The sequence below is a fragment of the Panthera leo genome, chromosome B1 (genome assembly GCF_018350215.1).
Source record: "Panthera leo isolate Ple1 chromosome B1, P.leo_Ple1_pat1.1, whole genome shotgun sequence".
Taxonomy (NCBI): Eukaryota; Metazoa; Chordata; class Mammalia; order Carnivora; family Felidae; genus Panthera; species Panthera leo.
The window spans coordinates 200,338,552-200,352,971 of NC_056682.1; the positions used below are offsets into that span (position 1 = coordinate 200,338,552).

A 14,420-nucleotide genomic window follows, 5' to 3' on the forward strand; every position below is an offset into this window, starting at 1 on the left:
TAATTTGGAGGGATCCTGCTTGCACAGTGGCACAGATCAGAGCTTTCGTTTTCCTTTCGGTCTCATATTTCCTTTCTATTTCGGTCTCATAAATAAAGACCAGTGATCCCAGCCTGAGTATCTGTCAGTGGGAAGATGCATAAGTGAGATGATGTGCATGAAAGTGTTTTGCAAATACCAAAGCACCAGCAGATACTAGTGGTGATAATATTATAACGATTATGATAGTGAATGGAGGTTGTTTGATTCCAAAGGTTTTGGAGTCATCCTTCATTAGGTCCCAGTCCCTCCAATTACTTGCTCTGTGGCCTTGGACAAGTTGGTTAACCTTGAACACATCTTTCTGGGTGTCAATTTCCACCTGTTGCTCTAGGGTGGGCATTGGACATATGATCTCTAATGATCATATGATCCTTATAGTACATAATAATTATATGGTTTACCCAAGATTTTATATCTTGTGTCCTGAGTGCCCCCTTTCACTCTCAAAACTTTCCTTGTTTGATGAACTGGAATTTATTAAAATTATGAAGTGTTCATCAAAAGCACCACTAAGAGAGTAAAAATGCAAGCCAAAGAGTGGGAAGAGATCTTTTCAGTAGCTATATGACAAACGACTCCTATTAAAATTGTACTGAGAACTTCTATAGATCAATAAGGAAAAGACAACGCAATTTAAAAATCGGCAAAAGACTTGAGCAGGTACTTCACAAAAGGGAATATCCACATGGCCAGAAAGTATATAAAAAGGTGCAAAAGTTCATGATTCATCAGGGAAATGCAAGTCAAAACCACAAAGAGTTAGCAATCACTACACATCCACTAGCGTGGCTGAAAAGTAAAATATTGACAATACCAAGTGTTGGGGACTATGTGTAAAGAAACTGAGAACTTTCAAAGTCATCAAGAATATCAAGCTTTCAGGAACCTTCCTTTAGTTTCTCTTCTCTTTCGGTTCACTGTAAGCAGCAAGAAGAAACTAGGGAAGGTAGGAAGCTCTTCACGGGCCCTTGACATGTTCTATGTCTGATCTGGATGGAGGTTACACGATTGTGTAAAAGTGGACTGAGGATGCACGCATCTCAAAATAGTTCCCTTACACCTTCGCGTGTTAAAAAGGGTTCAGTGTGTGAGCACGTGCGCGAGCACGAGCGTTCAGGGGCTGGAAACCGATTGGTGCGCGTGCGTGACCGCCCGTGTGCGCGCGGAAGCCGGAAGCAAGGGCGTGCGCGCGCGCGCGCGCGGAGGGGGCGGAGCAAGGCTGGGAGGCCGGAAGTTGGGCGGCAGCCCGGCCGTAGCCGGCAATGGAGGGGCTTCCAGCCGACCGTGGGCTGCCGCCCGAGGGGCCGGCGGCAGAGGAGGCCGAGCTGCAGGGAGCTGTCTGGAGCGGGGACAGCGGCAACGTGTCCCAGAGCCACAGCAGCGCCTCGGGGCCGTGGGAGGATGAGGGCCCAGAGTCGGGCGCGCCGGGCCGCGACCTGCCGCTGCTGCGCCGCGCCGCCGCGGGCTACGCCGCCTGCCTGCTGCCCGGAGCCGGCGCGCGGCCCGAGGTCGAGGCCCTGGACGCCAGCCTGGAGGACCTGCTCACCAGAGTGGACGAGTTCGTGGGTATGCTGGACATGCTGCGCGGGGACTCCTCCCACGTCGTCAGCGAGGGCGTGCCTCGCATCTACGCGAAGGCCACCGAGATGCGGCAGGTCTACAGCAAGATCGACCGCCTCGAGGCCTTCGTGGCGATGATCGGCGCCAGCGTGGCCAGGATGGAGGAGCAGGTCGCCAGGGCGGAGGCCGAGCTGGGCGCTTTCCCCAGCGCGTTCAGGAAACTGCTGCACACGATTACCGTGCCCTCCTTCTTCAGCAAGGCGCCCTCCGGCCGGCCCCAGCAGAGCGGCTACGAACCCCCCGTCCTGTTTCGGACCGAGGACCACTTTCCCTGTTGCAGCGAGAGACCTCAGATCTGAGTCCCCCGGGCAGCACTGCAAGGGCACCCTGCCTGAGATTATCTCGAGTGTTAAATCAGTTGGAAATTCTGCTGATAGACATACACGATGTTGGAGTCTGACATGTTTATATTTTGCACACTCTTATTTCCCCGTCTTAGTGATTTCACGTAAGGATGTTTGGTTTTGTGTGTCTTCCAATGCTAAGCTGAGAGCTGCTTGGTCCGGGATGGGACCGGGTTCGGAGAAGAAAAGGAAGGAGCTTTTCTGTGCACTGTGGCAGGACTGCTATGTTTCTGGGTTTTACAGCTCAACTCACAGTATTATTTTTTCAAAGTGTATATATTTTATACTCTTAGGAAAAACTGCTGAGCTGTTCAGGTCTTGTCATTGTTCGATCCTAGTAGCGATTCCATTTTCTGTAGCTTACTTTGAGGGTAGATGGTAAGTTGTTTCACGTTACATTAAACTTTTCATATCATGGGTTATACGCCGAAGGAAACGGTAGAATTTCTGAGATGGATTGATTTATCGCATCTAATTCTGAAGTTGTGTTTGAAAGTATGCCCCCACAGTCTTGGTTTGTCCACAGCAAACAAGTCTATATGTGGTTGCCAACATTTGGTTTATAATTTAAATATTAATAAAAAGTTTACATTTTATTGGAAAGGCTTTTCTTCTGAAAAGGACTTCACATATTTCCTTTTTTGTGTGATTGAAAATAGACCTGTTGCTCATGATTTTAGGGATAAGGAAAAGTGGCTTGGGAGCACCTCCTTTAGAAGGCTAATGTGAGGAGTGCCTGGCTGGCTCAGTCGGTTAAGCGACCAGTTCCTGATTTTGGCTCAGGTCATGATCTCACAGTTGGGAAGTTCCAGCCCCAAGTCAGGCTCTGTGCGGTCAGTGCAGAGCCTGCTTGGGATTCTCTCTCCCCCTCTCTCTCTCTGCCCCTCCCACACTAGCACACTCTCGCTCTCTCAAAATAAATAAACTTCAAAGAAAAAAAAAAAAGGCTGAAGTGAAAAACCTTACCTGGTATTTCACAGAATTGTATGTTTCTTTCCTCTCAAAGTAAACACTTAAATCACTTGTGTGAATGAGTGGTATTAGGATTTTGTTCTTTCCCCCTGACAGCATGGAATCTGAAAAATGTTTTGCCGGCCTAAGGGCTTTGATCTTGACTTGAATCTATTTTATTAATGGTCCTAGAGGGCGCTGGACCCCAGATACACATACAGCTTAGGCAGCTTTTGTGTCATTTTTCATAGATCTCAGAGGCTGGTAAAGTAGGCATATTGTCACTTAGCCAGATATCATGAAAAGGCGCTAACATAGTCTCCACCTTGGCTTTCTTCTATGTCGCACATAATACAGTTTTTTATTTAGGTAGTTCATTGATTACAAATTAAGGAACTCCTGAATTTAGAAGCCGAAAGCACCCGTGAGCTCCATTTAATATTGGGCAATTACTGGGGACTGCTGTAGTTAGTATATTCCGATGACATAGTCACTGAATCCGAAAATGTTTCTTACATAACGTCCGTGTTGCTAAAATGCTTTTTAAACTTGTTAATATTAAAAGGTAGGTAGTGATTAGGGCAAATTATGAAAAAACTTAGAATAATTTTTAGGCTGAGATTTAATATCCCCAAACTCTGGAAAGCATACGTTAACAAGTGCGCTATAAAGTAAAACTTTATTAGGAATATATAATGCTTAGATATTTACTTTCATTACCTACAAAAAAGTAAATTGGGTTGAGAAAATTAAAAGAATAACCAGTAAAAGATCACTTACTTTACGTTACTTAAAAAAAAAAAAAAAATACTGGACACAATTACTTTAAAAAACAAAATAAACTTTAAATATTTTATTTAAGATTAAAAAAATTTTTTTTAGTATTTATTTATCTTAGAGCACAAGTCGGGGAGGGGCATAGAGGGGGACACAGAATCTGAAGCAGGCTCCAGGCCCTGAGCTGTCAGCACAGAGCCCGACATGGGGCTTGAACCTAGGAACTAGGAGATCATGATCTGAGCTGAAGTCAGACGCTTAACCGACTGAGCCACCCAGGTGCCCCTAAGATTTTATTTTTAAGTAATCTTTACACCCAACATGGGGCTTGAACCCACAACCCTGAGATCAAAGAGTTGCATGCTCTACGACTGAGCCAGCTGGGCACCCCAAATATAGATAAACTTAAAAAAAAAAAACAAAAAAAACCCCGCTGGTTTAGATGATAACTTACATGATCACATGTACAGCTTATCTCTAAGTGACCTTGGGTTCTGAAATTCTCTTAGTCACTTGGTGCTGTCCCTGAGGTCCTAAATAGAGATTAGTGCGTGGCCTTGTTTGGAATGGGGACTTGAAGCCGGTTTGCATAGCTTAAGACAGATACTAGGTGAAAGTCCCTGGTCTCAAGAATGGGGGTTGCGGGAGGCAGGCCCACCTCTGCCCAGGCACTGCCGCCTTCAGACCTTCCAGCCCCCTCCTCTCCCACCCCAACCAGCTGGAGATTTAAGGGGGACCCTTCTGGATCTTGGAAAACTGGTCCTTCCCCCTCTCAGAAGTCCATAAAAGTTGGGGGAGGGGGCCAGTTGTCATGTGGGTGACCTCTGCAGACCCATCTCTGCTGCTGGGTCTGGAGCTCTCCTGCTTTCCAGAATAAACAGGGATGGGGTTTAAGAACGCTTGAGAGGGGCACCCCGCCAACCACACCGGAGTCGAGATGTTCTTCACTTCCACACCTGCTTACAGAACACAATGAGCGCTCAGTGTCCCGGAGTCCAAATGACATCCGCTTAGTTCCAAGGGCAGCCTCAGGCGTCCAGAAGTCAGCTTACGAACACACATAAAATTGGGTACTAATGAGCTGGTAAGCAGCTTGTGGCTTCTTTTCCTCTAGCCAGAACTTGAGGAATACGAGCCTTGGACCGAGGAGGGGGATCCGTCATGGGTATAAAAGCGTAGCCCCAGGGCACCCCGGTGGCTCAGTCAAACAGCCGACTTTGGCTCAGGTCGTGATCTCGCAGTTGAGTTTGGGCCCCACGTCGGGCTCTGTGCTGACAGCTAGGAGCCTGGAGCCCGCTTCGGATTCTGTGTCTCCCTCTCTCTCTGCATCTGCCCCACTCGCGCTCTTGTCCCTCTCAAAAATAAATAAACATTAAAAAAAATTAAAAAATAAAAGTGCAGCCCCGTGTGAACCTGCTCACTGTATGATCTAGGACAGGCCCCCAAAGGGCCAGACAGTAAGAACCGCAAGGCCTCATGGCCTCACCTACTCGCTCTCCCCTTGAGCAGAAGCAGCCATGGACCACATTGTATATGTGCTGCTGAAGCGAGCACACCACGGACCACATTGTAGACACATGGGCAGGCGGTCTGCAAATAAAACTTTATATATATATAAACACAAGTATTTCTTGAAACAAAAGACCTAAGAGGGGCAAACTACTAATGGTCTGGGATTTTAAGATTTTAAACCTATCTCGGTTAAACTGCCCTCAGAAGGGGCAGCATGGGTAGATGAAAAGCATTAGTTCATAAGGGTTTTTGTTTCCCCTGCCAGTGAAAGCAAATAAGAAAAATGGGCTCAGGACAACAGACAGGGAAGCCAGGTCACCAGCTGGCCTTGGATGTGAGACCCAGTCCCAAACGGCTGGAACCCAGCTTGGGTCTTCTCTGCTGCAAGACCCACTTTCTTTACCAGGAACGAAGCTTCGCAGACTCACGGCACTGTCTTCTAATGAATTTGGCTTAAGATGATCTGCTGTCAGAAGTGAGGGCTGACATCTAATTCATCAGTATGACTGCAGGCAGCACCCGCGACACGTCCCAAATGCACCCTCTCCGTCCATCCCAAGGCTACCCCAACTCAGCCACTCGGTGGTCTCTTAAGTGGTTTCCTGCTTCCCCCGTCCCCTCTCCAAGCCCCTCTCCACAGAGTACGCAGCAGCCAAAACTGTCTCTAAAAACCACGGGCCAGATATATTGGGCTTTGCCTAAAACCGTCATTAGCGTCTCATGACCTTGGAATAAAATCTGAATTCTGTTCTCTGGCCTGTCCTACCCTACAGGGTCTGGCTCCCACCCCATCAGTGACCTTGTCTTGGGCCTCTCTTCCCTTGCTCACCCCCCTCCAGCTTCACCTTGACCCTGAAAGATACCCACCGTGTGCCCTTCAAGGCGCTTATCACAGTTGTGTCTGTGTCACTCTGGGGTCTGCCTCCCCCACCTCCGGGCAGGCATGGGCTCTGTCAGTCCCGCTGGGCCTCCGCTGTGCTGTCGGCAGGTGACCTGTCACACTCAGCTGTTGAGCGAATGACTGTCAGGCTGGCAGAGCAAAGGAACGGCCAGACATACAGTGGACGCTGGGCCAGGAATGGGAGACAGAAAGGCAAATACAGTGATCCGATCACATGTTTGCTAGGAAGTCAAGCACCATGGGAGGCCTGAGGACACCAAGGAAAGTAAGACTGGATTCTTCTTCAAGAGCTGCACGGGTCGGGTGCCAGCTCAGTCCAACCCAAGGTTAGGGATCGAACTTGTTAAATCTGGTACGAGCGCTCTTAATTGTGCCCCGGACATGTTGATCTAGAATTTTCAGAGCTACCTTTCTGAAGAGACTCCTTTCCCTGCCAAAAGGTTAAAAGATCATCTTCCGGGGCGCCTGGGTGGCTCTGTCGGTTGAGTGGCTCTTGAATGTCTAACTCTTAAAGGCTCAGGTCATGATCTCACGGTTCATGGGTTCGAGCCCCACATCGGGCTCTGTGCTGCCAGTGTGGAGCCTGCTTGCGATTCCCTCTCTTCCTCTCTTTCTGCCCCTCCCCCCTCATTATCTCCTCTCTCTCTTTCAAAATAAATAGACATTAAAAAAATCATTTTCCAAAGTGACCTACGCTGTTAGCCCCAATCATAGAGAAGGGAACCCATTTCTTTTAGAATGAGAGATTCTTCTTCATGACCTTCATCACCAAAGGGAGGCCTGCCTGTCCGGAGGGGGTCTGCCTGGGACAGAGGATGAGAATAAAGCGGCCCCAGGCCCCCTCCAGTGGGTGTGCGACTGCGGGGCCGGGCGGGCCGCGAAGCTGCAGGAACAGCTCCTGCCCCAGCAGGGGGCGCTGCCGCAGCAGGAAAGGCCGTCTGCGAACTGCCACTCGGGCCCCGGGCTCCGGAAACTAAAACACACCGGCGTCCGCAGTGGCAGCCTTGGCTCCTGCAGATTCAGAGCCAGCAGGTCCTGTCCACTCCCGAGGGGCTTGCAGTGGGGGGCCCACGGCTGTCCCCCAAAGCCCCTCTTCTTGCTCGGGGTGGGGGAGGGGAGGAAGGTGGGATGGTAGCAGCCGGTCTGGCGGGACAGTAGACAGTGGCCACATCCTGTCCCTCACTCTGTTTGTTGTCCTCAGTCTTCTCTGCACCCAGAACGAGCATGCTCGTTTATTGATTCACCTGTCTGTCTGTCTCCCCCACTAGGGCGCGGAACTTGGCCTTGGTCCATTTTGTGCGCCCCTGAGTCCCGGGGTGCCTGGCCCTGTGTCTGGCCCAGGGCAGGGCCTCCAAATCTGACGGATGAATGGAGGAAACGCGAGGATGAGCAGGTGTGGACAAGAAGGACCGAGCAGGGCTGAGTCTGACGGGCTGCCTTGTGGTAATTCAGCTCCTCGTTCTGGCAAATCCAGGAAACCTGTTTCGGTGTGTTCGGGGGGGGGGGGGGGGGGGGGGGGGGAGGGGCGAGTGGAGGCAGGCTCCTCCCCCCAACACACACAAAATACCTGTCACTTTCTAGACTGGAAATGCTTACCGGTAGACTTTCTGCAGGGGGTCGGGCTGGAGGTTGGGGCCTGGACGTGGGCATCACGGGGAAGTGGGCATCACAGGGAGGTGGGCATCATGGGAGGGGCATCATGGGAGGTGGGCGTCACGGAGAGGTGGGCATTATGGGAGGTGGACATCAGGGGAGGTGAGCATTATGGAAGTTAGGCATCACAGGCAGGTGGGCATCATGGGGAGGTGGGCATCATGGGAGGTGGGCATCATGGGAGGTGGGCATCATGGGAGGTGGGCATCATGGGGAGGTGGGCATCATGGCAGGTGGACATCACAGGAAGGTGGACATCATGGGGAGGTGGGCATCACGGGAAGTGGGCATCATGGGGAGGTGGGCATCATGGGGAGGTGGGCATCATGGGGAGGTGGGCATAACGAGAGGTAGGCATCACAGGGAGATGGGCATCATGGGAGGTGGGCATCATGGGGAGGTGGGCATCATGGGAGGTGGGCATCATGGGGAGGTGGGCATCATGGAAGGTGGACATCACAGGAAGGTGGCCATCATGGGGAGGTGGGCATCATGGGAGGTGGACATCACAGGGAGGTGGCCATCATGGGGAGGTGGGCATCATGGGGAGGTGGGCATCATGGGAGGTGGACATCACAGGAAGGTGGCCATCATGGGGAGGTGGGCATCATGGGAGGTGGGCATCACGGGAAGTGGGCATCATGGGGAGGTGGGCGTCATGGGGAGGTGGGCATAACGAGAGGTAGGCATCACAGGGAGATGGGCATCATGGGAGGTGGGCATCATGGGGAGGTGGGCATAACGAGAGGTAGGCATCACAGGGAGATGGGCATCATGGGAGGTGGGCATCATGGGGAGGTGGGCATCATGGGAGGTGGGCATCATGGGGAGGTGGGCATCATGGGAGGTGGACATCACAGGAAGGTGGCCATCATGGGGAAGTGGGCATCATGGGGAGGTGGGCATCATGGGAGGTGGACATCACAGGAAGGTGGCCATCATGGGGAGGTGGGCATCATGGGAGGTGGGCATCACGGGAGGTAGGCATCATGGGGAGGTGGGCATTATGAGTCATTGGGACAAGCTGAGTTCAAGTGCCAGCTGCCCATCACTACTTTGCAAGTTGTTTCAGTGTTCTTTCTCAACTGATTTTTTTTAGTTCCTTGTTTCTATTCTTTTTAAAAGAATTTGTGGTAAAATACATTCAGCACAAATTTACCAGCTTAACCATTTTTCAGTGTCCAGGTCAGTGCTACTAAGCACGTGCACCGTGTCGTGCAGCCACCATCCGTCCCAGAACTCTCTCCTGGCAGAACTCACCCTCTGTCCCCATGAAACACTAACCCCCACCCGGCCTCCCCTGCCCCTGGCGCCCACCCTCCGCCTTCTGTCTCTGTGAATCTGACTCTCAGGACCTCCTGTGGCTGCAGTCATACAGCGTCTGTCCCTTGTGATGGGCTTCTTCCACTGAGCACAAGGTCCTCCAGGTTCAACCACGTGGTAGCAGGGGTCAGGGTGTCCTTCCTTTTAAAAGTTGAATACTGGGGGCGCCTGGGTGGCTTCGTCGGTTAAGCGTCCGACTTCGGCTCAGGTCATGATCTCACGGTCCATGAGTTCGAGCCCCGCGTCGGGCTCTGTGCTGACAGCTCAGAGCCTGGAGCCTGTTTCAGATTCTGTGTCTCCCTCTCTCTCTGCCCCTCCCCTGTTCACACTCTGTCTCTCTCTGTCTCGAAAATAAATAAACATTAAAAAAATTAAAAAAAAAAAAAAAAAGTTGAATACTGTTCCGCCGTGTGCATGGACCACACTGTGTTTGTGCCCTCCTCTGTTGGGTTGCTTCTGCCTTTGGGCTGCTATGAACTTGGGGGTATAAATATCTCTCTGAAACCCTGCTTTCAGTGTTTCTGGGTAAATACCAAGGAGTGGAATTGTTGGATCATGGGGTAGTTCTAATCTCAATTTTCTTAATTACTTTTTTTTATTCGAAAATGTTTTTTCATGTTGATTTAAAAAAATCTTTTTAATGTTTATTTTTGAGAGAGGGACAGACAGCTTGCAGGGGAGGAGCAGCGAAAGAGAGAGGGAGACCCAGAATCTGAAGCAGACTCCAGGCTCCAAGCTGTCAGCACAGATCCCGATGTGGGGCTTGAACTCATGAACCGTGAGATCATGACCTGAGCCAAAGTCTGATACTTCACCGACTGTGCCACCCAGGTGCCCCAACCTACGTTTTTTGTTTGTTTGTTTGTTCTTGTTTTTTATTTTAGAGAGAGAGAGAGAGAGAGCTAGCAGGAGCGGGGCAGTGGGGCAGAGGGAGAGAGAGAGAATTTCAAGCAGGCTCCACACTCATTGTGGAGCCTGACTCGGGGCTCAATCCCATGACCCTGGGATCACAACCTGAGCGGAAATCAAGTCGGACACCCATCCCACTGAGCCACCCAGGCGCCCCTAATTTCGATGTTTTGAGGAGCGTCCCTACTCCTTCCACAGTGGCTGTACCGTTTTACGTTCCCACCAACATTGGACAAGGGTTCCGATGTCTCCACATCGTCGCCAACGCTTGTTATTATTGTTATTTCACACTGGCCATCCTAACGGGCGCCGGGCGGTGAGGGGAGAGGTTCTCAGGGTACCTGAGGTGACGGAGACAAGCCAACGGCGATGACAGCCGTAGCACGTGCCCCATCCCGCTGTGTTCTTGTGTCGCCACCAGGCCTCCTGTCCACCCCTCGTTCCCCCAGGAGGAGGAGCGAGCTACGCGGGTGCCGGGTGCGAGCTCGGACGCCCCGGTCCCGTCTCTCGGTGCTGGAGTTCCTGAATTACAGCCGCTGCCCCTGGGCGGCTTTCGTCTGTCTGTTGGCTTTAGCCCGGTGGGCTGTGGGCAGTGGTCCCTGCAGTTGGCTGCTCTGGGGTCCTCAGGACCCCTGGCCCTCCTGATGGGGGGCGGAGGGCCCCAGGAGAAGCTCTTGCCCACAGGGGCAGCCCCACGTCCATTCCAGGACACAAGTCCTGAAGCTCAGAGCCCAGGAAGGCGAGCTACATGTTGCCCCCTCCGGCCACCCCTGACCTTGGGGACTGCTTGTTGCTGGGCGGCAGCCGGCCCCTTGCCCCAGAGTGTGCACAGGTGAGCCCGTTGAGGCACAGCCTGCAGACCCATCCTGCCGGGGAGAGGCAAACGCCCACACAGACTCTGACTTCAGAGACACCAGCGATTTGGGAGACCCTAGAGAAGCCCGGCAGCTGCTGGAACACTCTGGGGCTGCAGGCAGGTGTGGCATCACACCTGAGGAGCCCAGACATGCAGCCACGTGGGGGACACGCCACCGGGAATTCTTAACACCTCTCGCGAGACCAGTGAGACTTGGGGCAGGACTTTCTTAGCTTTGGTGGGGTTTTCTTCTACCGACCTTGGATTGAATTTGCTTTTCTTTTCCTAGTTTCTAAGGCAGAAGTTTAGATGATCGATTGTGGATCTTTCTGCTTTTTCTTTTCTTTTTTTTTTTTTATTTTTTTTTAACTTTTATTTATTTTTGAGAGAGAGAGAGAGAGAGACAGAGCATGAACGGGGGAGGGGCAGAGAGAGAGGGAGACACAGAATCGGAAGCAGGCTCCAGGCTCTGAGCTGTTAGCACAGAGCCCGACACGGGGCTTGAACTCACGGACTGCGAGATCGTGACCTGAGCTGAAGTCGGACGCTTGCCCAACAGAGCCACCTAGGCGCCCCTCTTTCTGCTTTTTCTAATCTACGAGTTCACAGTTACCAACCTTCCCCTAAACACTGCTTTTGCTACAATTTACATAAGCTGCGTTTTCAGTTTCATGGAGTTCAAACTGTTTTAAAATTTCTGTCGCGATTTCTACTTTGACTCGTGTTGTTTAAAAAAAAAATTTTTTAATGTTTATTTATTTTTGAAAGAGAGAACGACAGAGACAGAGTGTGAGTGAGGGAGGGGCAGAGAGAGAAGGAGACACAGAATCCGAAGCAGGCTCCAGGCTGTTAGCACACAGCCCAACGCTGGGCTTGAACCTACGAACCATGAGATCGTGACCTGAGCCGAAGTCAGACGCTCAACCGACTGAGCCACCCAGGTGCCCCATACCTACATGTTATTTAGAAGGCTGTTGTTTGGGGGCACCTGGGTGGCTCAGAGTTTAAGTGTCTGATTTCGGCTCAGGTCATGATCTCACAGTTCGTTAGTTCGAGTCCCACATTGGGCTCTCCGCTGACAGCTCTGTTTCCCTCTCTCTCTGCCCCTCCCCTGCTTGTGCGCTCTCTCTCTCTCTCTCTCTCTGTCTCTCTCAAAAATAAATACATAAACAGTTTTAAAATTTTTCAGAAGCCCGTTGTTTGAGCTCCAAGAATTTAGAAGTCTCGCCGTCGTGAATTTTAACTGAAATCCATTGAGGTCTGAGAGTATACATTGTATGATTTCCACTCTTTTAAACATGCGGTATATCTTAGGGTCTGTCTTACATGTGGACTATCGGCAAACGTCCCACGGGGGCTCGAGAAGGATGTGTGCTCTGCTTCCGTTAGACGAAGCCGTCTCGGTGTTTTTTGTTTTTAAAACTTTTTTATTTTGGAGTAGTTTCAGACTTGCACAGAAGTTGCAAAAATAGTTCAGCCCGCTCACGGGTGCCCTTCAGCCAGCGCCCGGCAACGACAGCGTCTTGCATAACCACCTTGCTCTGACCAACCCGGGAAACGGACATTGGCACGCTCCCGCTAACCGAGCTACAGCCCTCACTCGGATTTCTGCTGCCTTTCCACGCACTCACTTTTTCTCTTCGTACCCAGTTCTGTGGAACCAGCACCCCAGGTGCAGAACTGTTCTGCCACTCCAAAAAACTCCCTTGTGCTACCCCCTTGGGGGTCACCCCCCACCCCCCACTCCAATCCCTGGAAACCACTGATGAGCTCTCCATGGATTTTTTTGTTGAGAGCCCCCATGATGAGCTCTCCATGGATTTTTTTGTTGGATTTTTTTGATGTATATACAAACGGTATATACATCCGGTTTGTAATCCGGGAGTGGCTTTGTTCACGCATATGCCCTTGGGATCCATCCATCCGGGGCTTCTGGGTGTCAGGCCGCCCCTTATTTTTTTGGCACTGTTGATCTTCCCCTCCAGGGAAGAAGCCTGAGCCCTTTCCTCGACCCCTGGCTTCCTGGCCCCTGCAGACTGAGTACTGTGCACCCGGCCGCAGGACCCTGGGCCGTGAATCCCCCCCCAGCCTCCACGTTCCGTTCCGCAGCCAGCATGGACTTGGCCTTGTGCCCAGCCCCCCGCCCACATTCTCTGGCTCAGCCCCGCTGGGTGAGTACCCACCTTTCAGACGGGGTGGGGGGGAAGCAGGGCTCAGAGACGTCATCGGTTTCTAACCTGGCTGTGAGCAGAGGTGCACTGCACGCCCCGGAAGGCTCCCGGGCACACCCGCTGACCCCCGTGCCGTCCCACTCCCCACGCAGGACCCTCCCCGCTCCTGCTCCCAGGTGGCCCAGGATGGAGACGGCCTTTGGTGGCAGGTGTCATCCATGCTGAGACCTGATCCAGGAGAGGGGGGCAGCCGGACTGTGCTGAGGGGAAGAGTGGCTGACGTACAAGGGAAGAAGCGCAAAGGCCCTGAGGCGGCAGGTGCCTCCCCACGAAGTTTCCAAGTAAAGACGAGGAGGAAGGCCCTGGTATCAGGCGGTAAGGATTCTCCTGGTGGGGACTCCACGTCCTGGCCACTTGTCCTGACTTTGGCTGGATAAACCTGGGCCAGTGCCAAGGCCACGCGCACGTGACCCTCACGTAAAGAGAGAGGACAGAAAGCCACGCGGGGAGACGTGTGTGCATGTGTGTGAGACACAGTTTAGTAAACACTGAAGCAGACAGGAGTGGGGGGGCTCTGGGAGACGTCCGTGGGACAGAGGGGTGACTGAATGTCTTGAGAAGGCCGTCAGCAACGAATGGGGCACTGGGGTGAAGCCGCCGGCTCCTGGTTCAAGCGCCAGCCTACGTGGCTTCAAATTCCAGCTCAGCCCCACCTTGTGACAGATGAGAAAACCGAAGCCAGGAGCAGGGAGGAGACCCGCTCCAGGCCATGCCCCCCCCCCCCCCCCGTTACACAGGTCCCCACTGCACGCAGATTCTTATCCCAGGGTACCCATTACATGTCAGACTTTCTTCCATTTCTCCCAGCCTCAGAACCTGGTGAGAACCACCATAAAGAAGTACTCACTGCTTGATGGAGATACACGGACAGGAGCTGGCAGACCCCCAGCTTTCAGACTCTCCCAGCCTCCGAGATGAGGCACCCAGACAAGTCAAGAAAACGACCCCAGATCAGGGCGCCTGAGTGGTTCAGGCAGTTCAACGTCTGACTCTTGGATTTGGCTCAGGTATGATCCCAAGGGTTCGTGAGTTCGAACACCACATTGGGCTCTGTGCTGACGGTGCAGAGCCGGCTTGGGCTTCTCTTCCTCTCTCTGTCCCTCCCACTCTCTCTCTTACTCTCTTTCTCAAAATAAATAAATAAATAAATAAATAAGCTAGAAAGAAAGAAAGAAAGAAAGAAAGGGAACTACCTAAGATCACATAGCCTGGCAGGGGTAGAGGTGGGCTGGACCAGACCAGCTGGCTCCCTGGATGGCCTGATCTAACATGTAGTCTCGGGGCGCCCGGAGGGCTCAGTC

At 52.1% G+C, this 14,420-nt stretch overlaps 1 protein-coding gene across 1 annotated transcript; it reads left to right on the forward strand.

The window, feature by feature from the left end:
- The first annotated feature begins 1,259 nt into the window (after positions 1-1,259).
- BLOC1S4 (biogenesis of lysosomal organelles complex 1 subunit 4) lies at positions 1,260-2,602 on the forward strand. Its single transcript, XM_042934066.1, has one exon. The coding sequence runs from the start codon at positions 1,305-1,307 to the stop codon at positions 1,959-1,961; it is 657 nt and encodes a 218-aa protein (XP_042790000.1). The 5' UTR covers positions 1,260-1,304; the 3' UTR covers positions 1,962-2,602.
- Positions 2,603-14,420: the final 11,818 nt, after the last annotated feature.